The sequence below is a fragment of the Phascolarctos cinereus genome, unplaced genomic scaffold, assembly GCF_003287225.1.
Source record: "Phascolarctos cinereus isolate Bilbo 61053 unplaced genomic scaffold, phaCin_HiC Scaffold_726;HRSCAF=1367, whole genome shotgun sequence".
Classification (NCBI taxonomy): Eukaryota; Metazoa; Chordata; class Mammalia; order Diprotodontia; family Phascolarctidae; genus Phascolarctos; species Phascolarctos cinereus.
Window position 1 is genome coordinate 314,440,652 of NW_027556098.1, and position 25,186 is coordinate 314,465,837.

General features: G+C 39.9%; 1 protein-coding gene across 1 annotated transcript in view; it reads left to right on the forward strand.

Annotated features, from left to right (window-relative positions):
- Nucleotides 1–1,214: 1,214 nt before the first annotated feature.
- MRPL48 (mitochondrial ribosomal protein L48) overlaps nucleotides 1,215–25,186 on the forward strand; it is a gene marked incomplete at its 5' end in the record, with an annotated part of 35,608 nt that continues 11,636 nt past the window's right edge. Inside the window, 3 exons of the mRNA XM_020989812.2 lie at nucleotides 1,215–1,302; nucleotides 6,846–6,934; nucleotides 21,963–22,132. Coding sequence (XP_020845471.2) covers nucleotides 1,215–1,302; nucleotides 6,846–6,934; nucleotides 21,963–22,132 — 347 coding nt within the window. The remainder of the gene's footprint in view (nucleotides 1,303–6,845; nucleotides 6,935–21,962; nucleotides 22,133–25,186) is intronic.

The window sequence follows — 25,186 nt, forward strand, 5'->3', positions numbered from 1 at the left end:
CTTTTCTGTCATTCTGGCCAATCTGATGGGTGTGAGATGGTAGCTCAGAGTTGTTTGAATTTGTATTTCTATAATCAATAGTGATTTAGACATTCCCCAGTTGATAAATGGTCAAAGGATATGAATAGGTAGTTTTCAGATGAAGAAATTAAAGCTATCTATAGTCACATGAAAAAATGCTCTAGAAGAGAATGTGAAACTGAAAAAATTTTTAAAATGAATGTTAAAAATTGTTTTTATATGTAATTGGAAAAAAATTAATGATTTCTTCTGAAAAGTATCTGTTCATATTCTTTGACCATTTATCAATTGCAGAATGATGGTAGAATTGTTTTGACATGCATTTTTCTTTATATTGGGGATTTGGAACAGTCTTACATATGATTATTAATAGCTTGAAATTATTTTGTTCAAAACTGTTTGTTCATAACTTTTGGCCTATTATGTGTTGAAAAAATGGCTCTTGGTCTTATATATTTGTGTTAATCCTCTATATCACTGGGCTCTCTGACCTTTATCAGAAATACATGATACAGAGTATTCTCAAAATGGCAGTTTGCCTTCTTTTTCTACCTATATTGATTTTGGCTGTGAAAAAGCTTTTCAATTTCATGTAATCCGAAATAGGCTGCTTTTTCTTTTGTGATTAGATCTCTTTTGTTTCTTGTTTGATTTGGAATTCCCTCCCTATCCATAGGAAGAAAATATCTGTTTTCCAAATCCAGTTTTTTAATGATGTGTTTTTAAAAATATTTGGGTTAAGCATCCATTTGTATAGAGTGATAGTTTAACAATTGTCCATACAAGGGCAGCTAGGTGGTGCAGTGGATAGAGCACTGGCCCTGAAGTCAGGAGTACCTGAGTTCAAATCCGGCCTCAGACCAAACACTTGACACACTTACTAGCTGTGTGACCCTACGCAAGTCACTTAACCCCAATTGCCTAAAAAAAAAAAAAGAAAATTAGCTATTGGGGCAGCTAGGTGGCACAGTGGATAGAGCACTGGCCCTGAATTCAGGAGGACCTGAGTTCAAATCCAGCCTCAGACATATAACACTTACTAGCTGTGTGACCCTGGGCAAGTCACTTAACTCCATTGCCTAGCCAAAAAAAAAAAAATTGTCCATACTGCAGGGGAAAACACTTTGACCACCTTTGATATATGCATTGCTTTGGTAAAGGAAATCTTTTCCATTGTATAATTGGTCTTTTTAAAAAGGCGAAATGTGATCAACTCATCATTTTCAACATTGTTTTTCTTTAGGTTCCAGTTGAGAGGAGAGAATCCCAGCTGTTCTGCAGGTGAGCAACTTTTCCTTAAATAACTAAAACTATGCTTCTAGTCCTCCATGCATAATACAAATAATAATACAGAGTACAGAATAACACAAAGCACATGTTTTGGAAAAATAGTTCAGAAGATGCCCCCCACCTTCCAGAAGCAAAATATTATTTTTTAAAAGCTTTATTTTTTTTATTCTCAACTTAAGCACCAAAAAAAGGACATTTCCATACACAGAGCAGAAAGCAAAAAGAGGATTGTTCCTGGAACAGTAGCTCTCTGCCTCATGCTGTCTGCTTCTTTCAAAAAGTGTATGATAATTTCTACATTCAGTGAGTCTTGGTAAGACTTACCACTTTTGTCTTCTAAGCTATTTATTCTCCTTCTAATTCTTTCTTCTAGAACTTTTTTTCATTTTAAAAAAAATGGAAATCCCTTTTTTAAATTTTGATTCTCTGTTTGCAGTTTTTGGAGTTGCTTTTTCCTTCTTTTAGAGGTCTCTAGGTCTACAATAATTTTTGATACTGGTTGGTGTTTTCTTTGATTTACTAATTTCTCCAACATTAGGTCCTGAAGTGGGTCTTTGTGCCAGGGCCAGGCTCTATTCTGTGGGTGAGATTTTGGCTCTGTTTAGTCTTAGCCCGGGTTCTGTGAATGAACTCCACCTCCTAGAGTTCAACTCCACTAGAATCTTTGGGGTTCAAAGTGGTTGATCTTTAGGTCCCTCCATGGTGTCTCTGGAGCCTCTGGGTCTCTAGGCTATTCTGATCTAAATGCTGCCGTGTAGCACTAGTCATTGCCACTCCAGAGGTCTTGCAAGGTCTCTATCATGGGGCTTTTTTAGGGGGCTGCTCTGTTCTTTCTGCTTCTAGACACAGAGCCTTACAGGCTGTGTGTCTCTGGCCTGTATTGATAGGCTTGTTAGCTTATTTGCTGGGGTATTTCTATTGCCTGTGACTTTCTGGCTGACCTTTTGTTTAATTCTGAGGTGGAAGGAGTCACTTACTATAATTTCTTGTTGGATTTATTGATCTTTATTTGGTCCAGTTTGAAATTCAGGATTTTGCTGGAGTAGGTGCATGGGAACTGGGTGGTCTGCTTCTGTTCAGGTCTTGGCCAGAAGTCCAGCATAATGCTCTAATACAGAGGCATCGTAGTAGTTGAAAGGACACTGGCTTCAGGAGACCTGGGTTTTAGGCCTAGCTTTACCAGTGAACAGCTGTAAGCAAATGACTTTCCTTATCAGCTTCCTCTCTTGTAAAATAAGAAGGTTATATTTGTTATGTGGTCTGTAAGGTCCCTTTCAGGTGTAATATTGACTTGTGGCACCTTCTAGTTTTGACAGTCTGTTCTCCAAGGTCTCTTCCAATCCTGAAGTTCTGTGTTTTGGGCCTTTTTGATCTAACTTTATAAATTCCAAGGGCTCTCCCTGCCCTACAAAAGCTCTGGTTCTTTTATAGGACACCAGGTTTTTGCTTCCATTGTCTGTGAGAGGCACTCAGAATATGTTTTTTGAATGAATAAATGACTGAATCTACCACACTAGGACCCCTTTCATGATTGGCTGTTCAAGCAAAACCAACAGGCTTAAAATAAATGCCCCGATTTCTCAGCTGGTCCACAAAGTAGTTTGATTAACCTGACAAAGTCTCTGTGACAATTTGAGTGCTTGGTATTTCTTCTTTACCTGTTTCTCTATTATGGAATAAGTCTGTTATGGGATAACATTTCAAGGAATTGTCTGATTTTACTTAAATCTGGCAAAGGGTATGAAGTGCCTTTTAAGTACTTTTTAAGTACTTTAATACATTACTTTGAAACAAAATACAGTTCACAAAAGTTTTCAGGTGAATTTTTTTTGGTAATATTTAAGAAACTGCTTTGAGACTTGTTGAGACAGAGATTATAGAGGCATATGGTTGCATTAAGGGACAGCTGCAGCTCACAGCATTGCTAGAATGAGAAGGTTCTGGATGGGAGAGATAAGTGTGGTAGATGGACATTCTCGAGTGACAGGTTTTGACAGAGTAGAAAAAAGAATTCTCACAATTAATTGGAGCTGTACAGCCACAGCATAGACAGTGCTTTGAGAAATGGGCTCCTCATTCCTGGAGGGTCAAGCAGATGCCAGTGGACCATTTCATGGAACTGTTGAACAAGAGCCTCGTATCTGGGGTCTTAGGTTGAACAAGGTGATCTCTAAGGTCTTTTCCAACACTACATTTCTTTGATCCTTTGCTTAGCACAGTACCTGGCACATAGTAGGTGCTTAATAAATGTTTATAATTGACTGATTCTGGAAGAATTGTTTCTTCCATAGTGATGAAAAATTGGAGGGGCAGCTAGGTGGCGCAGTGCATAGAGCACCGGCCCTGAAGTCAGGAGGACCTGAGTTCAAATCCGGCCTCAGACCAAACACTTGACACTAGCTGTGTGACCCTGGGCAAGTCACTTAACCCCAATTGCCTAAAAAGTAAAAAAAAAAAAATTGGAGCACACATATCATCTGTCTTTTTTCTGTCCTCCTGGATGCTTTTCATGAATCTACAGAAGAGGAGCTTAACATCCCAATACTCTTTGTTTTGAAAACCAGTCATTTTATCAGCTTATACAATAATCCACAGATCATTAAGTGCAAAAAGAATAGTAACAAGATAGTGACTTATCCTTAGATGATTTCTCTCTGAACCCCTCAAAAAAAAAAAAGGATGAGAAAAATGAGATGAAAATATATGAATAATTGTGTTTCCCTCAACTTCTGGATTGAGCACTTTTTCTTTTAGTTTAGTCGCCAGAGGCATTGTAGGCTAATCTAATCTGATGTGTTGAAAGGTACTCTGTCATCTTGCCCTCAAATTGAGGAGAAAATACATGATTATTTCCTTAAAAATGTTCTGATTGAAAGATTTTCTAAGCTTCTGTTTGAAACCCTGGAGTTTATTGTCTTCATTTAGGGGAAAGTGCTGTCACTTTTCTCAAGAGGCTTATGTTAATGTGGCAGCAGGAGACCGAATTTAATGATGCAGAACAAGCCAAAGAAGAAAAAGATCAGTTGAACTCATTGGCAATCAGAGGCTTTTAAAACCTTGTAAGTTCTATAATTAAAACAATTGACTAATTAAATGGTTTAACCACTGGTAAATTGACCAAAGCCTTCCATTTCAGGGGGGAAAATTGGTTAATTTAACAGTGATTTGAACCAGCTTCTTAATTAACCAGCTGCTGTAATTATAAGAATTGCCCCAAACTACAATTGAAAGTGCTTGATTGCCAAGGAACATCATCAGTAGGTCAGATAGCTTCAGTCATGACAAAGCATGATGGTGATTAGGGTTTTTGTTTTGTGGCTTAAAGCTACTAGTAGGAGAGTTGGTGTTTTTATAACTAAAGGCAGAGATTTTAAGTTAAGTGTCTTTTCATTTGTACCAAGATATTTTGTTCCTTTAATAATTACTTCAGTTCCTTCATTTGGGTTTTCCTTCCTCTGACCCAGATTATAAACATTTTACAGCTTAGTAAATGGGGTTTGTGAGTCAGGGTCAAGAAAATTTATCCCTAGTGGCTAACTTGAGTGATGATATTAAAAAAAAAAAAACCCAACACCAGACAACACATTTAGATTAGTCCTTGGACAATGAACACGTAGTCTATTCCCACCCACCCACCCTTGGTGGGTGATTTAGTGTTTTTCTAACCTTTGCTGTGCTCTTCGCTTAGGCAGCAGTCAGCACAGTCCAATACTCAGCACTTCACTAGGTGCATGTATAATACAGGAATTATAAACATGCAGGGTGTGCAGATGTGACCTAGGTCACCAGAATCTCTAGCAATATATTGCTGTGGCACAAAGAGCTCTGTAGTCACAGGAGGCCTGAACTCTCCTAATAATAATGAATATTAATAATATTAATAAAAATATATCTTAATAAATAAAAAATACCTGTGAATACAGATACAAGGTAACCTTGAAGAAGGCATTAGTAGTGTGTGTTGGGGGAAGTGGGGAAAGAGGTGTGGAATAACACCAAGAAAGGCTTCATGTAGAAGTTCACTTTTTTGCAAAAAAAATTTATTTTTGTTTTCAGTTCCAACTTTTTTTTCTCCTTCCACCCCTCCCCCACCTATCAAGAAAGCAAGAAATATGGTACCCATTATGCATGTGAAATCATGCAAAACATTTCCACATTAACCACATTTCAGTGAAAAATCAAAAAGTGGAAAAAATATGCTTCATTCTGCATTCAGTGTTCATCTCTTTGGAAGAGGATGCATTTTTCATCATGAGTCAAAATGTGCATACCCTTGGACCCAGCAATAGCACTTCTAGGGCTGTATCCCAGACAGATCATACAAATGGGGAAAAGACCCACAAAAATATTTATAGCAGCTCTTTTTGTGGTGGCAAAGAATTGGAAATTGAGGGGATGCCCATCAATTAGGGGATGCCCATCAATTGGGGAATGGCTGAACAAGTTGTGGTTTATGAATGTAATGGAATACTATTGTGCTATAAGAAATGATGAGCAGGTGGACTTCAGAAAAACCTGGGAAGACTTTTATGAAGTGATGTTGAGTGAAATGAGCAGAACCAGAACATTGTACACAGTAACAGCCACACTGTGCGATGACTGACTTTGATTAGACTTAGCTCTTCTCAGTAATGCAAGGATCTAAGACATATCCAAAAGTCTCATGATGGAAAATGCTATCTACATCCAAAAAAGAACTATGGAGTTTGAATGCAGATCGAAGCATACTATTTGCTCTTTTTTTCCCTTCTGTTTTGTTTCCTCTTTCTTGTGGTTCCTCCCGTAGGTTCTAATTCTTCCTTACAACATGACTGATATGAAAATATGTTGGGGCAGCTAGGTGGTGCAGTGGAGAGAGCACCGGCCCTGGATTCAGGAGGACCTGAGTTCAAATCCAGCCTCAGACACATAACACTTACTTGCTGTGTGGCCTTGGGCAAGTCACTTAACCCCACTGCCTAGCCAAAAAAAAAAAAAGAAAGTATATTTAACAGGAATGCATATGTAGAGCCTATATCAGATTGTGTACCATCTTGGGGAGGGGGGAAGAGAAAGAGGCGGAGAAAATTTAAAACTCAAAATCTTATGGAAGTGAATGTTGAAAGCTAAAAATAAATAAATAGTTTAATAAAAACAAACAAACAAAAATTATTGAAGTGAAAGACAATGAGCTGTCCAAGCTTGTATAGCTAGTGAGGGGCAGAGCCAAGACCAGAATCCCGCCATGGACTCAGGCTACAAAAACCTCCACAGCATTAAGAGGCCAAGTAACTTACCTGACTCTAGTGAACCAGAAACAATATTGGGGTAAAAGTCAGGGGCTCTGGGTTCTTAATCCTGGCTCTGCCATTAACTTGTGTGACCTTAAGTAAATGTCTTTCCCTGGTTGTCCTTTTCTTTCTCTGTAAAGTTGTTGGACTAGATGGTCTATGATCTCTTCTGCTTCAAAGAGTTTCTGACTGTATGGCTCTAAGAACCATGTCTCCATTTTAAAGGAGCCTCGAAACTAGTCTGACTTCTTTTTTCTCTTTAAGGAAGCATTTTCCTGAGCATCAGCCGGCCCTACAAGTCCAAGCCCACCCATGGCATTGGCAAGTACAAGCACCTGCTCGTTCCAGGCGAGGTAAGCCATGCTCTTTCTAGGCTGAATCACTTGTTGGCCAAGAGTCAAGAATCATAAATGCATGGAATGGGAAGTTTTCAAGTTGGATGGACAACTGGGTGACTTTGTACCGTTACTTCCTCACTGTTCCTCAGTGTCCTCATTTCTAAAATGAGAAGATTAGACAATATGATTTTAAAAATCCCTTCTCATACCTTCCTGCCCCACTTTGACATTCTGATATAAGGTCCCTTCTGGCTCTAATATTCTCTAATTTTCTGATAGTGCATAAATGAAACTTAACATTTTTACTGGTGGTCACGGACTATCAATTTCATTTAATTCAATTGAAAAAGCATTTATTAAGCACTTACCATGTGAAGAGCACTGAGCTAGGTGCTGGGGATGCAAAGACAAAAGAGAAATGGTTTCTGCCTTTTAGAAGTTTGCATTCATAATCCTGCAATTATAGAATGCAGAAGCTTGACTGTGTGCCTCAGTCTGTAGGCAGTAAGAAGCAACAAGTAGCTAGAGATTGGAGATGAATGAGAGAGTCTGGAGGCTGGAAGGGGCAACCTGCAGGAGAAGATAGATGGAATGGGTTCATTTGTGCATGTGGAGTGGTTTGCCTTGGCAAGGAGAAGGTCTGCTTTATTGTGTGAGACAGGTGAAGGAGGGGATTATGTCAGGAAATGTCTGAGTGAAGTGATATGAGGAGGAAGGAGGAAGAGGGAACTCTAGGAGAACAGCCTTGATTTTTTTTTCAGTGAAATATGAGGAAGGGTTGATATGTGATGGCATATGCAGTTTTCTGTACTTTAGTCCACTTGGTGGATATTGTTCCACAGGTGGGTAAATAGAACACTTACGAAAATTTTGTGGTTCTGCTTGGGGAGGCTTCAACATGAGCTTGGATTCTTTTTTTTTTTAACTTAATGCTTACCATCTGCCCTTCTAAGCTTGCCTACTTATCCCCATGCTGGCCTTTTTCCTTCCCCTTGACTTCCATAGTACTATATACCATTAACACAAGATTATTTGGACTTTTGTCACTCTGCTAAAGATAGGTCCTTTGAAACCTGTACCATGTACTTCTGCAGATTATTTCTCTCCTGAGAGTGTGTTCTCTGTAGACCTATGAATTGGACACAGCTAGTTTTTGACTAACGACACCAGGTTTAGGAAAAGACTTTTCTCTGTCTTTGGGGGCTCTAAGGCTATTAGCACTTCCCTGGTTTCTTCCTCTGCTATTAGAGGCTGTGGAACCATAGTCTTAGTCCTAAGTTTTCTAAGACTAGCTTAAAACCTGTTTTTGGCAGCACCTGCCATTCCTAGTAACAGTGAACAGCATGCAGGGACACAGGAAAACATTTCCAAGGTTAATTAGGTTACCCAATTTTATCCACTAGTTATATGTTATGAATATAATGGCATGTGTACTGTTAGAGAGATTCTGCCCACATTTTCCCACCAGTCTATTACAGAGACTGAAAGAGGGGGACAAATTTAATAAACTTCATACCTACATTTTCCCCACCAGAAGCTGTTAATAAGTCAAAACCCCTTATCTGTTAAGGGTCTAGACTTTTTTTGCCTAAATGTCTTTTTTTTGGCAATGGCTGATAGAGCACCTGGGAGGCTGAATTCCACTAAATAAACATACAACGTTGCTTTAGAGATAGATAACTTACTGCAGATTATTAAACAGACCACTGGGGAAATTCCTACGTTAGTACAGACATAAAAATCTATCAGAAATGATTCTTATATAGTGAAAATAGAATGCTTAACAATAACCCTAGAGATCTGAGATATAGTATTCTTTTTTGAAATTATGACAGTAAATTACCTCTCCTTGGCCTAATTGGGGTAATCTTGACATGTAGGGGAGATAGGTTGAGATGGAGAGAAAGACTTGGTTGATTGGTATGTGGAGTGAGGGAAGAATGGAGAGTCAAGAATGACTCCTCATCTGTGAATGAGTCGATTGTTGGCAGCAGTTTACATTTTACGTGGCAACAGTTTTCAAAGAAAAAAATTAAAGGAGCATACAAGAAAGAAAAGCAATACATTTACAAAGTCATGTCTGTAAACTTCAAGAAAATTTGTAAACTTCAAAGGAAATTTGGACATTTGGTGAATTTCACTTTTAAGTGAAAGATGATCTGCTAAGAGCTAGGAGAGTCTGATTTAAACTACTGAAATGTATAGGGTATAGGAAACAGAAGACTGGAAGCTTAGGCCCTTTGAAGAACAGCCACAGGGCACTAGGGGCCAGAAGCAGTTGGAACTGTTTGAAGACACCAGAAGCAAGAGAAGAAATTTTTGGCTACTAGTTCTTGATTGGCTGCAGGAAGACTGTAGTTGCAGCCAGTGCCCTTCATCGCCACCTAGAGCTTCAGGGAGGCAAGCCTCTCAAAATTACACGGTCCCCTTTTCTGTCCCCTCTGATTTGAAAGGGAAAAGCAGAAACGGGAAAGACAGGTACTGCTGCTGCTTTGCTGTTTAAAAAGAACTGGCTAAGCTTGTTTGCTTTGCCCAGGAAGTCAACCTGAGTTATTTTGCTTATATCTCATTGCACAGTGCAACATCTGGACAAACGAAGAACCGGTTGGTCTGGTCTCTATAGCCCATGCTAGCTAAACTGATGACTTATGAAATTCTTTGGCTCAAAGGGAACTGCTATTTAGATTAAGAAATAAAACTTTCTAAACGTTCTTTAGGGGTGATTTTGAGTTGAAAGAGCTTGTGTTTGAGGAGATGAGAATTTGTCTAGCTGGATATTTCTGAGGACCAACAGATAAGCACTTAGCAGAGGAGCAGTTTAGTGCTGAGGTTCCTAAATGTATCAATGATATCAAACCCTGCAATCCAGAGTTTTGATTTCCCCTAAGCATCTGAGTTTCCCTTCCTCATGTGCTTCTCTGCCAGCTTCCTGTAAGTACGTGTTCACTCATCCTCATAGATGTCGAGTGCATTAGTAGGAGAATGTCACCTAGGTTTATGTGTAGATTGTGATGTAGTTTATAAAATTCATGGAATTACTAGATCTGTGGGTACATGTGCTATTATTATTATCATTTCTCTTGCCTTTTTGATAAGTAAATGGTTATGTTTTAAGATCTACAGTGTCATTACTATGAATGTAAACTGAAATTTATCAGGGATTCAGGAGCCAAAGTTGCAAGAAGGAGTGGTATATTTCCCCATGACAGGAGTACTCTAGGACCCTAAACATTTGTTTGTAACCTTGTGGTACTAGTCCTCAGAAAACCTAGTCCTGCTCCTGTGGGAGCAGGTTAGAGTGAACAAGCCAATCCAGAAACTAAGTGTACACATTCCGCATATGAAAGGTGGCAGTAGGAGGGGAGGTTCTCAAGGGTCACTCCGGTTACCCCAGATCTGTGTAACAGTGTAGGGACTGCCACACCTCTATTGTTTTATTTATACTAGTGCATTATGAGGTCATGAGACAATTGAATTGCTGTTTTGTTTTGTAAGAACCTGCCTCAGCAGGTTTATTTCTAAAAAGTACTCAACAAACAGTTGCCTTATTGCTGTAATTCAAGACAAAGACATGTAGCTTTCTTAGAGGGGAACAGAAGGGAGAGAGAGAAAGAGGGGAAAAGGAGGTATTGAGGGGAAGAAGGGAGAGAGAGAGACAAAAACTGAGTTATTCTTCTGCCCATCAGAAGAACAACTTTCTGTGTTGCATTCACAGGGCAGTAGTAAGGAAACATAATACTCCCAACTTCTCCATTTCCCAATAGAGAAGAGAGGTATCTAGACCTGGGGTGCCCAGAACAAGGCATTTTATCTTAATCAGAAGGAGAGAAAAATGCTCTGAGAAAGAAGGGACCACAGAAGACTTGAATCTTAAATCTGCACATACTGTTTCTAGCACTTGCCCAGCTTCTAGGCCTGCTCTCCTCTGCCTTTTAGAATCCCCAGAGTCCTTCACAGCTCAGTTCAAGCACCGCTCTTTCTACATGAACCCTTTCTTAGTCCCCCTTACATGCTCATGCTATGCCTCCCAAATAATTTTGTATCTATTTTGCATGGGCCTATATGTACTGTTGCCTTCCCTCACTATATTGTAAGCTCCTGGAAGGCAGGGACTGTTTCACGTCTGTCCTTCTGTTCCTAGCAGTTTGCACAATGCCTGGAACATGGTAAGTACTTAGTGAATGCATTTATTGTCTCTGTTGTTGTATTGACACCTAATTGTACCTACCTTATCACTTCAGGGCCTGCCACAGTCTGGCTCCAACATACATTCAGTCTTTTCTTACTCTCACCTTCCAACCTATTATCCATCAACCAAAGAAGCCTTTTTATCGTTTTCGACTCACTCCTTGCCCTGACAGGAATAGTTCAGTGAAGTGGAAAGAGCCCTTGTACTACGTGTCAGAACACCTAGGTATGAATCCTTGTTTTACCTCAGACTCTCTTGTGTCACTACTCTGGAGGCTCAGTTTCCTGTTCTGTGAAATGAGGAAAAGAACTGGCAATACTTAAATCACTGGGTTGTTGTGAGGAAAGTATTTTGTGAACCTTTCAAGTATTATGTAAATGAGAGCTATCATTGTTACTATTATTACCCAGCCATTCAAGGCCCAGCTTAAATTCCTGCATTCTCTTCCCAGTAGTTGTTCAAGCAAAGCCAGGAATGATTCACATTTCTCTAACATTTTAAGACTTACAGAGATATAACCATGAGGCAAGCAGTACAGATGTTATCATCCCTAGTTGGAGCTCATATTCTGTAGGGCAATAAAATAAGTTTACGGATGAATATAGCATAATCTGAGGAGGGGAGAACATTAACAATATGAGGTGACAGGAAAGGCATTTTGTAGGAGGCAGCAGCACCTGAGCTGTCAGGAAGTAGGATTCTAAGAGGTAGAGATGAAAATGATTATATTCCAGGCATATGGAACTGACAGTGGAAAGGAGAGATGAGTATGTGAAGGGGAGTAATGGGAAATAAATCTGGAAAGGTTGGTAGGATTGAGATTGTGGAGGGCTTTAAATGCCAAGTGAGGAATTTGTATTTTATGCAAAGGTAATGTATATATACATTGTATATGTATATGTGTATATGTAGGTCCACACACATACACACACACAAAATGGAACTGGTAGGTGGTGCAGTGGATAGTGTGCTGCACCTGGAGTTAGGAAGACTAATTTTCCTGAGTTCTAATCTGGCCTCAGCCACTTAGTAGCTGTGTGACCCTGGGCAAGTCATTCAACCCTGTTTGCCTCAGTTTTGTCATCTGTAAAATGAGCTGGAGAAGGAAATGGCAAACCACTACAGTATCTTTGTCAAGAAAACCCCAAATGGGTCATGAAGAGTGAGATATGACTGAAAAACGACTGAACAATGACACAGAGGCAATAGGGAGCCACTGAATAGTTTTGATTGGGGAATAAAATGGTCACATCTACATTTTAAGAAGATGACTTCGGCAGCTCTGTGGAAGATGGGTTGGAGAAGGGAAAGAGTGGAAGTAGGGAAACCAGTTAGAAGGCTCTTACAATAGGTTGGTCAAGACATAACAAACACCTGAACCAGGACAGTGACCATGTGAATGGAGGAAAAGAAATTGGATGTAAGAAATGCAGTGTGGAAAAAGAACTGAAAAGACACAGAAAGTGATTGGATATAGTGGAGAGAGTATGTAAGAAAAAGCGAAAAATCAAGAATGACTCCAAGGTTATGATTTCGTGTGGCATGGATGGTAGAGCCCTCAACAGAAATAAGGAAGTTTGGAGGAGCAGTGGTTTTAGGTGAGAAGATAAGTTCCATTTTGGACAAATTTAATTTGAAGTGCCTATGAGCCATCTACAGAGGGGTCACACTTGCTGTGGCAAGGGGAGGAAATAGCTGCTAAAAACTCCCTAAGAGCCAGATCAAAATGTAACTAGGAAATGTTTAACAAAATAAATGAAAATACAATACAATATAAATAATGTTAAATTGTGGTTTTCTAAGCCAAATCTACAGCAGGGATCAATTTCTATTTGAGTTTGATACCACTGATTTAGAAGATGTGCAGATGGAAATTGTTGATATAGCTTACTAAGGAGGGGGGGTGAAGACTATTAAGAAATGAAGTTGATATAAAAATAAGATATCAATAAAAATAAACTTAAACAAAAACAAAACAAAAAAAGAAGCTAACTAATAAAATGGTACTAGGACATAAAAAAGCAATGGGACTGCAGTTCAGGGAAGAAATAGGGGCTTCAGTGCATCTGCATTTGTGAAGTCTATTTCCACACTGGGCATTCACCCCACCGATGAAATCACAAGAGTGTGTGTGTGTGTGTGTGTGTGTGTGTGTGTGTGTGTGTGTGTGTGTGTGATATCTACAAAATGATAATTAAACACATGGGAGCTGATGAGGTCACCAGGGGAAAGGAATGTAAATAGAGAGAGGACCAGTACAGAACCTCAGGGAACAACCATGTTTGATGTGTGAGACGGATGATGACCTAGCAAAGCCGACTGATAAGGAATGGTCACTTAGGTAGGGAAACTGAGAGAAGGCAGCATCGAGGGAGCTGAGTGGATAGGAAAGAGAGTCCAGAAGAGTGACCTATTTATCTGCATGTCACATGCTGCAGAAGTCAAGTATAAAGTGGCCTGAGAAGAAACCATTGAAGGTTATTGGTAACATTGAACAGTGTAGTTTTCCTTCTGTTTAAAAAAAATTGTATTGGAATTTTTTGTTTCCATATCACGTTCATCACCAAATTTACCCCTCTTACCTCCTGTCTCCAGTGAACCATCCTTTGACCAAAGACTAAATAAAGAATAGGAAGAAAATAAAGCAATTTATCAATGGTAACCAACACATCAGCTAAGTCCAATAGTATAACCACTGTTCTACACTCTTAGTTCCATACTTTTGCAAAAAATTAAAATTTAAAAAAAAAAGGTGGGGGAAGGAATTGCATTTGATTGAAAGTATGTTTCAGTCCAGCGTGAGATTGGAACCTGAATTACTGAGGGTTGAGGAATGAGCAGAAGATTAGTAAATGGAAGTGAATGTAGATAATACTTTCCAGATATTCGACTACAAAGAAGAGATATAGAACAGGCCAAGTGAAAGCATTTTTAAAGTCAGCTTGTGATTTTCCCTGGCAGTATACAGATAGCAGAAGAAAAGCTGGGTTGGGGTGGTAACCCAGAGTTGAGGTTTAGCTAGGTGTTAAATGGCTTTAGGCAAGGGGTTGGGGGAGAGATTCAAGGGTAGATGATAGTTGATAATTGAACTATCAACCATAGGCTCAAGACTGTGTGGTTGGAAAGTAAATTCAGAGTAGGGGTCATAGACTAGAAGAGGGAAGCTACTGAGGGCATTTCCACCCAACGCTAGAAGTTGGAATAGCACCTCTTTGAGGTGCTTTCTAGATAGTGAGCTGTTTCCTAAAATAGATTGGTTTTAAGGGCAGAGACAATATCTTTTATTTCTTTTGCATTCAACTATGCTTTTGCCCTTGTAGTAACCAGTGCTTTTAGTAGCAGCCTGGTAACATAGAAGGGCAGTGAGCCAGCAGTTAATAGACCCCAGTTTACTTCTCGGGGGAGGCACTTGCCATGTGACTTTGGACAAAGTACTTACCCTCTTTGAGCCTTTTTCCTCATCTTATCAATACGTGCTAGGTAGATTAGGTGAAATTTAAGGTTGCTTCTAGAACTAACATTCTAGGAATCTGTGAAATGTTCTTGCCTAATTTAACCTGGTGCCCTGTGATGTGACAGGGAGCAGCATATTTGTCCTTGTTTTCTGCTTGCCTTTGAAATGAGCTTCCAGTTTGTGGTGCTCTGTGTAGAGTGTGACACTGAGTTAGAATCTCCCAAACCTTAGTTATAGAGTCTCTATGTGCCTCACAGCTGTTTCTATCCTGAAATGTAATTTGAAGTGTATTATTATTGTTTAGGGTATGATTACTGTGTTAGTGTACATTTCAGCATACCAATCAGGAGCTATTTTGTCTACATGGCCAGTGGCTGTAAAGCTAAAGCAGGACATATCAGTCCCATGGTTGATTATTGTAGGATCGTAAGTTAGAGATCTAGAGCAAACGAGATTTCAGATGCCATTTCTTTCAAAATCTCTATATTTTCAGATGAAGAAACTGAGCGGGTTGGGGGGGGAAGGACTGGTCACATGGTTAATGGCAGAAGCAAGACTCAGACATCTGAATACTGCCCCTAACTCCTGCACTGCTTTTTCTGCTCTAACTCACCTCCTCTTACATCTTTGTGTGGAATGTTAAAAATTAAAAAAAAAAACCACCTTTGCAGACATCTTTTGTACAGAGCTGTATGCTAGGTCCTGGAGAAGATAGAAAATTCAGTTAAGATGTGGTCCCTGTTGCTTATGGAGCTTACTTTCTATTAAAATAATAGACATGGACACAAATAACTGTTGCCAAATTACATTTGATAAGTACTTAGAGAGGTGCCAGATAAAGTGCTAAGGTACCTCCAGTTGTGACTAATTGGCTTAATCGATCATGGTTTATGATCTGGGCTTAAACTGTGGCTAGGATTTGTATGAACTGATGCAGAATGAAGTGAGCAGAACCAGAACAATTCATACAGCAATATTGTAAAGACAACACCTCTGAACGGCTTGGAAACTCTGATCAACACAGTGACCAACCATGATTCCAGAGGATTCAAGATGAAGCATACTGCCCACCTCCTGATGGAGAGCTGACGGACTCTGCCAATTGAGTTTTTAACAGGTGTTTTGTTTTCTCAGTTGTGGGCCTGGGGTGGGAGGGGAGAGAGAAAATGCAGATATGAAAATAAAATAAAATTTATTTTTAAAAAAGAGGCTAAGGTGGGTAGAGTGAAGAGCTTCCCATTAGAATGTAACCTCCTTGAAAGATTGTTTTGGCTTTTTTATGTTTACATCTCATAATAATTATGATGTTATATTACACTTACTATGTGCCAGGCACTGTGCTAAGCACTTTGCAATTTATAAGGTAGGTGCCGTTATTATCCTTATTTTATAGTTGAGGAAACTGAGGCAAACAGGGTTAAGTGATTTTCCCAGGGGTCTCATAGTTAGTAAGTGTCTGGGGCCAAGTTTGAACTCAAGTCTTCTGACTCCAGGCCCAGGGCTCTATCCATTGGGCCACCTAGCTGTCTCTTGGCTATAGGATTTATGTAGTGCTTTAAGGTTTGCAAGTTCTTGACATGTTATCCCCCAGAAATCCTGTGAGGCAGGTATTTTTATTGTGAGGAAACTGAGGCTGCCAGAGGTGAAGTAATGTGCCCAGGGTCACACAGGGTTCATAATCAGGTCAGTCTTCCTGCTACCAAGTACTGCTCTATCCATTGCACCACCTGGCTATCTAATACAGTGCCTAGACGTGGGATATGCTTAATAAGTGTGATTTACTGACTGGTTGATAACTGTGCTTAATAAATATTGAATGAAGGAATGGTCTCAAAAAAGGAGAGAAGCTGATCCCACGGACCACTGGCAGCACTTGCTCTCTTCCTGACCTGACTTCCTCATTAAGGCTACAAACATTCCCATGTCTAGACTAGATGGGGAGAGACTTGAGGCAAGATCAGTTAGGAGGTGGTTGTCATAATCTGTGCTGGAGGGGATGAGGGCCTGAGCTAAGTGGGCAGCTGTCTGAGACAAGAGAAAGGGTCAGATGTGAGAGCGTTGGATGTAGGAGCTGTTGTAGAGGTAAAATGGCAATATTTGGCAACTGATTGGATAATATGGGGTGTGGGAGAGTGAGAAGTTGAGGATAACACTCAAGTGACAAGCATGGAAGACTGGCAGGATGGTGGTACATTCCACAGAAATGGGGAAGAGAGGAGTGTTTTAAGGGAAAGATAATGAGTTCAGTTTTGGCATGTTGAATTCAAGATGTCTCCAGAATATCATGGAGAGACCGGGACTATGTAAATACACACACACACACACACACACACACACACACACACGTATGTATGTGTGTGTATATGTATATGTATGTATTTATATCTATATTTCTATATATGTATGTATTTGTGCATATCTCTGTCTCTATATATACCTGTCAGTTTTCCACATTAATTAAACTCCTGGGAGCAGATGAGGTTACCATGAGAGAATGTAGAGAGAAAAAGGAAGAGAGCCTAGGACAGAACCTTGGGGAACATATGCAAGCAAAGGAGAGGGAAAAGGATCTGTCAGACAGGTAATAAGAGAGCTAGGAGGGAGTAGTGTCTTATAAACCCAGAGAGGAAAGAGTATTCAGGAGGAAAGGGCACTTAGCTGTGAAGTCCAGCAGAAAGGTCAAGAAAGATGAGAACTGAGAAAAGACCATCGGATGGTAACTTTAGATAGAGCAGTTTCAGTTGAGTTGGGACTGCCTGAACCTCTGGATTGGTGTTTCTGAATTGGCCCTTATTCCTTGGCTATTGGATGTACAAGGTATGTTGGTGGAAGAGAGAACAAGAGGACCCAGGTGCCTTGACGAATATGATTATTCTGATAGCCAAAGGGGTCTGTGTTTATGTTCCCCTATATTGTCTTTCTCAATTAGGGAAAGCCTTGTGTATCAGGCAGTGTGATCTCCCTAAGGTCTTGGGCATCAAAAACTCTGAAGGATTGCCTCTTTTAGAGTCACTGGCATGATATCTAAGGGGATAAGTGCAGGAGTTAGTAAGAATGAAGCTACTTCCACGTTACCACTTAGGCCATTTGGGGATATTCAGCATAATCAGACCTTCAGAGTCTGACCCTGTTGGTGGGGAAAAATGCGTATGTGTGTTCAGTACAATAGTATCAATTTAATCCAACATTTTAAAAATACTGACTGCAGTGAATTGGTTTTGACTATAGTAATTCATGAAGGCTCTTTCCTAAGGGACTGCTAAATATTGGTGGGAAGAGGACCTCTACTGGTGAATTCACAAGTCCTTGAAGTATATGTAGAGTACTTTAGGCATAGCAAATAGTATGAGCAAAGGTACAGAAGTGAGAAGCCTGGGACATGTATTATTGTTCCCTGCCTTTATCTTCACCTCTGTGTAGCAAAGATCTTGTCTGCCCTACTGTGATTGTGAAGCAGGATTCTGATTTTAAATATATAAAATTAATCTTTTTAGATTTTAGATATGAAATGATTAAAGATAAGTATAAAATACATTTTAAATTAAATAAAATAAATATGAAATTATTACAAATAAAATTTTATTTTAGATATAAAATGAATGCATAAAAGAGCCAGCCCATATGAACTGCTCTATTGTCCCCTTGACATATCATGTTTTCACCTCCTCTGTTTTTCTCTCTGCTTCGGGTCTTATCATTCCCTTTCTGTGCTCTGACCCTCTGATCCATAGATCTTTACAGCCTAAATCAGTCAGCACTTCCTCTATGAAGCAAGCCTTCACTCACACCCCAGGCTAGGAAAGTTATTCTGCCTCAGATGTTACATAGGACTTTGTTTGCTCCTCTCTAATACATTTATCACATAATGCATGTTAGAGTTATCCATAATGTCTTATCCTCCTACTAAGTTCCATGAAGGCAGGGACTGTTGTATCTTATCTAAACTTTATATTCCTTCCAGAACTCAGCATTATTCTTATAAATGCTTGTTGAATGAGTGTATAATCTTGGCCACCAGCGAGCGACTGAGAAGCAATTAACACATGCACAAACAGCTATAATTGCAAAATAAGACACATGGTAGACGGGAACAATATGTTACACAGCTGCTTCAGGGGGAAGGGGCCAGGCATGACCCTGGGAGATCTGAGGGGGAGAAAAGTTGACTTCCATATAAAGGAATGAGGGGATGTTTCTTGGATGAGGTGACGTCTGTGCATGGTCTTCAGGATATTTAAAAACTCAGGCGAGGAGGTGGAAGGAAGAGGAAGGCATGAGCGCTGTGGGCAGGAAATGGGCAATACCGAAGTGCAGGAAGGATACATCTCTTCATTCAGCAGACATTTATTAAACACCTGCTGTGTGCAGAGCAGCAGAATTTAGGTAAGTGCATCATACAGCATTGTGCCCTAGAGCGTTAGGGTATTCTAGATGCATACCACTAAGGTTGGCATGAACTAGTCTGTCCAGATGGACCTTGGCCAGAGGGTTGCCATCAGTATTGAGCCTTTTGGGTGTCCTGACCAAGGCTGCAGTCCATTTTCTGGTTTCGTTCTCTGATGATGGTAGCACTTCAAAAAGCCAGTGGCATTTCCCTGGCCTTTGCTACATTTCTACCCAGCCCACAAGCCTTCTCTCCTCTCTGCTGAAAAATCTCAGCAGCGACCCTCTTGCCAGGGGCGTTAGCATTCTTCACAGCTCTGACTGCAGCACTGCCAGTCTGGCGCAAAGTTTATTTATTAATTCAGCCAAGGTAGAAATTTGCAGACTTGGGCAGTGCCTGTGCCTTTTAGAGAGGTGATGTGATATAGAGAACTAGAGTCAGAAGCCCAGGGTCCAGATCTGGCTCTGTCACTTAATGGTTGTGTGACTATATCTATATCTATATCTATATATTTTTTAGGCAGTTGGGGTTAAGTGACTTGCCCAGAGTCACACAGCTAGTAAGTGTCAAGTGTTTGGTCTGAGACCAGATTTGAACTCAGGTCCTCCTGACTTCAGGGCCAGTGCTCTATCTACCATGCCACCTAGCTGCCCCCTCCTCATATATTTAAAAAAAAAAGTAATATCTACATAACTCTCTTGCAGTTTTATTGTGAGGATCAAATGACAATGGACATAAACTATAAAATTTTAGATAAAGGTGAACTATTGTTTGTTAAGTGTGGTTTCCAAACATTGCCTTCTGTCCCACACTACAAATGCTAGCAGACTAGCTATAGGCCCCATTAATTTCTCAAGGCAGATGCTGTTGTGACTGAGGTTCTGGCAGGATGTGTTGGAGCAAGAAGAGGAGGGGATTCAGCCCTAGGACGCCTGGCTCTGCTACTAGCCATTGTAGCATGATTTTAGGGAAATTATCTAACTTCTCAGGAGCTCATATTCCTCCTCCATAAAATTATGGGGTTAAGCTTAATGACCTTTAATATCCCTTAAAGGTCGGAACATCTGTTCTTAGTTCTCTGCCAACCTTTATATCCTGTATTTCGTGTTTTAAGGCCCCTCTCAGCCCTAACTTTCTGGGTCCTAAACCTGTCTGTTCTAAAGTCTCTTCCTGAGAGATAGGTTATAAGTTTATGAAGAATAAGTTGTTAATATGTTCCCCCACTAATATTCAATTACTTGCCCAGTCCTGTCATTTCTACTTTGTAACATCTTTCCTGTCCCATGACACTACCACTGTCTTTTCACAGGCTCCCATCACCTCATGCCTGGACTACTCACTGGCTGGTCACACTGCTTCAAATCTCTTCCCACTTCAGTTCATCCTCCACTCAGCTGTCATATTCTTTTTTTTTTCTTTTGCTAAGCAATTGGGTTAAGTGACTTGCCCAGGGTCACACAGCTAGTAAGTGTCAAGTGTCTGAGCCCTTATTTGAACTCAGGTCCTCCTGACTCCCTGGCTGGTGGTCTATCCCCTGTGCCACCTAGCTGCCCTGATCAGCTGCCATATTGCTCTTCCTAAATCATAGGTCTGACTGGGTTACCTCCCCCACTATACACCCCACCCCCATTCAGTCAACTCCAGTGGCTCCCTATTGCCTCCAGGATTAATCCAATACAATCCAGCTAGGTGGCTCAGTGGATAGAGCACTGGCACTGGAGTCAGGAGGACCTGAGTTCAAATCTGGTTTCAGACCAGACACTTGACACTTATTAGCTGTGTGACCCTGAGCAAGTCACTTAACCCCAATTGCCTCATAAAAAAACAAAAAAAACCTTATTAAACATCTACTATGTGCCAGGCACTGTGCTAAGCACTGGGGATAGAATTAATAAAGAAAAAAACAGTCCCTGCCCTCAAGGAACTTACATTCTGATGGGCAGGGGAGAGAGACATAATACATAAAAGGAGGTTGGAAAGCAGAGATGGGGGCATCTTGTTCCATGAAGTTGAAAAAAAAGAACAGATACAGAGTGTACAGATACAGCGATACAGGGTAGTAAAATTACAGTATATTCATATATGACAGTTTTTCAGCCATTCCCTACTTGATTAGCGCCAACATTGTTTTCATTTCTTTGCTCCCACAAAAAGTGTTGCTATATATATTTTGGTATGTAAAGGTGTGGGACCTTTTCCTCTGTCTTTGACCTCCTTGGAGTTTGTGACTATTAGTGAGTGGTATCACTGAGTCAAAGGGTATGTAAGCTTTACTAACTTTTTTGCTATAATTCTAATTTATTTTTTTGAGATTGAATGAGACATATTCAAGATTTACAGAACTTATTTCTTATTATACCTCTTCACATATAGCACATTTAAAACAAACCAGACCACTAGTTGTCCTTTTTAATATTCCCCTCTCCTGTCTTTGTTGTCTTTGTGCCTTTGCTCATGCCATCCCCCATGCCTGAAGTGGAGTCATCCCTCCTGCCTCCAAGGAGCTCTGTAGAAGATCTTCCTTCCTTCAAGGCCCAGTTCTTGTGCCTCCTCCTCCATGAACCTTTCTCTGATACCTCCATTGCTCCTCTATCACCTAAAACCCCATAGATAGATAAGTATAGATATCTATATACGTAGTTATATAGATATCTATCTACATACCTATATAGCTATCTGTATAGATACATAGATGTGTTATATATTTTATATCTATTAGATATCTATCTAGATATATTCAATATGTATTCATAGAGGACTTGCCTGAACAGCTTTGTACTTATCTTATTTTCAGTGTATCATAGTCATTTGTATATTATTAGTCTTTCCCTCTGTTAGATTGTTAAACTCTTTGAGATCAGGGTTTGTATCATATTTGTCTTTATATCCTTGTCGCCTAGTACAGGACCTTGCATACAGAATGTGGAATTTCTCCTTTTAATACCAAAATGTCACAAGTAGACATTTTTTTGTTTAATGCCAAGGTATTTTCTTTTTCATTTGTCATTTGCTTAAGCCCAAGAAGAAAACAGGGAAGAGTGAGATGAAGCCAATTTCCCGTGGGACAGATTACACTTATGGAGTGTTAAATGTTCACCTGACAGCTTATGACATGACCCTGGTGGAGAACTATGCCAAGTATGTTCACAAGCTTTGCAACGACTATGACATTAAAGTGGAAGAAAGGTAGGCACTGTATGGGATGCCCTCTGCCAGGTGGGCCCACACTTTGCACTGGGCTTGCTGGCTCACTATGGCATGGACATAAATCCACAGATTTTCCTTCACAGGAGCTACCTAGGCAGTTGTCCAAGAGAGCCTTTGGTGGGAAATGATACACAGATGTTAGCATTATATTTAGTTTTGATTAGGTCAGATGATACATAATCAGTTGGTTTTCTTTCACCTCATCTCATATCCAAGACTTTTCCTAGCTTTACACCTTTGAATAAACAGTTGTTCCCTCCTCCCTGTGATGATAATGATGATGATGATGATGTTGATGAGAGCTGATTTTTTTTGGTAGCACTTTATGATTTGCAAAGTGTTTTTACATAAATTATCACATTTGATCCTTCCTGTCTATGTGGTCGATAGCATAGGCATTGTTATCCTTATATTATGGTTAGGGAAATTGAGGCTTAGAGAGGTTGTCAGTTGTCTTGACTGTACTAGCAAGAGACAGAGCTAGAATTCAAAGCTAGGTCCTCTCTCTGACTGAAAGGCCAGAGCTCTTTCTACTACCCTACTCACCAGGGTCAGGTAAGAATGTAAAGAACCCAAACTATTAAGAAATGTCTCTTCCTTTTTAGGTTAGTTTAACCCATTTAGTTTTAGTGAACTTGAAGAACAGATGATCTATAGGACTACTCCAGTGTTGTAACTGATAATAATGTGAGGTCTTGAAGAAGCTGACTTCATCCCTGGAAAACTTGGCTTCTGGATGTGCTCCCAAGTTATTCATCTGAGCAGGCATGTTGTTTATCCAGCCTCATTGAAATCATGGCCCCTTTAGGACTCAAAGATTTTAGTATGAGACTATCCTCTCTTGTATTTCAAGACCTCAGTTTTCCCATATGTAGAATGAGGAGAATTAAACAGGAAGGGGAGAATAGCTAGATTAACATCACATGGAGCTCATAATGACTCCAAACTCCTCCCTGAAACAAAGGCCCACCTTCTGAACATCATTACAGTTTTGGTGGTGCTCTATCATATGAGTCACTGAATAGCATGGCTACTGAAGAATTAAGATTGCAGCTCCCCTTATTGTTGGCAAAGAGAAAAGCTTGTGGTGGGTGTGAGTGGGCTGCAGCATATTAGCACTGAGGAGCTGTGCAGGAGAATCACCATGAAGAATGTTGTCCAATATAATGTAGGTGTCTTGAGAGCAGAACCATTTCATCTCTTTGTATCCCCAGCACCTCACACAATTCCTTGCTTATAATGTGTACGCAGTAACTGCTTACTGAATTGAATCAGAGATAAATGACCCAAAGAGAAGTAGACTGATAATATTTCAAGATCTAGGGATGGGATGATCAGTAGATAGCCACCATAGTCACTGGTGACTATATGATCTCAGGAGATCTGGAGAAAGACCCCCAGTGTGTTGGGGACATGGTGGCCCTCTTCTTGAAGAGCTATTTGGTGAAAGAGGAATGAGACTCATCCTGCTTTTCTTCAGATGGCAAAACCAGAAGCAGTAGGTGAAAGTTGTAGAGGAGTACATTTCAGCTTTCTGTGAAGAAAATCATCTGAACACCTGGAGCTGTCCAGAGGGAGCCTGGGCAGCCTTAGACTGTAGGTGGTTCCTCCCTCAGTCTGTAAGCAGGGGTTGGTTGATTACTTGTCAAAGATGTAACATGTAGTGAATTCTTGTTGAGATAACAGTTGAGCTAGGTGACTTCTGAAGTCCCTTCCAACTCTGAGATTCTGTGAATCCCTCTGAGCCATTTTTTTTCTCTTTGTAAAAGGAGAATCATAATATTTTCACCACTTACCTCACCAGATGTTGTTAGGAAAAGGTCTTTCAGAACTATAAAGTGCTATGGCAATAGGTGTTATTAGTATTATCATAACATTACAGTGAGTGAACCAGGATGATTAAAGGAATGTATGCAGATCATCAAAACTGCTTGGTACTGGCTAAGAAACAGAGTGGTGGATCAGTGGAATAGGTTAGGTACACAAGACACAGTAGTAATGCCTATAGTAATCTACTGTTTGATAAACCCAAAGACTCTGGCTTATTGGATAAGAACTCGCTATTTAACAAAAACTACTGGGAAAACTGAAAACAGTATGGCAGAAACTAGGCATAGATCAACATCTTACACCATATACCAAGATAAAGTCAAAATGGGTACACCATTTAGACATAAAAGCTGATACTATAAGCATACTGAGAGAGCAAGGAACATTTACCCCTTAGATTTATGAAGAATGGAAGAATTTATGACCAAACAAGAGATAGAGAACATTATGAAATGCAAAATACATAATATTGATTACATTAAATTGAAAAGTTTTTGCACAAACAAAGCCAATGCAACCATGATTAGGAGGGAAGTGGAAAACTGGGAAAAATGTTTACAACCAGTGTCTCTAATAAATGCCTCATTTCTCAAATATATAGAGAACTGAGTCAAATTTATAAGAATACAAGTCATTCCCCAGTTGATAAATGGTTAAAGGATATGAACAGGCAGTTTTCAGATGAAGAAATTAAAGCTATCTATTGCCATATGAAAAAATGCTCTAAATCACTGTTGATTAGAAAAATGCAAATCAAAACAACTCTGAGGTACCACATCACAGCTATCAGATTGGCTAACATGACAAAACAGGAAAATGATAAATGCTGGGGAAGATGTGGGAAAATTGGAACACTAATGCATTGTTGGTGGAGTTGTGAACTGACCCAGCCATTCTGGAGAGCAATTCAGAACTATGCCCAAAGGGCTATAAAAATGTGCATACCCTTTGACCCAGCAATACCACTTTTAAGTCTATACCTTAAAGACATAATACAAATGGGAAAAGGACTCACATGTACAAAAATATTTATAGCAGCTCTTTTTATAGTAACCAAGAATTGGAAATTGAGGGGATGCCCATCAATTGGGGAATGGCCAAACAAGTTGTGGTATATGAATGTAATGAAATACTGTTGTGCTATAAGAAATGATGATCAGGAAGACTTCAGAAAAACCTAGAAAGACTTATATGAATCGATGC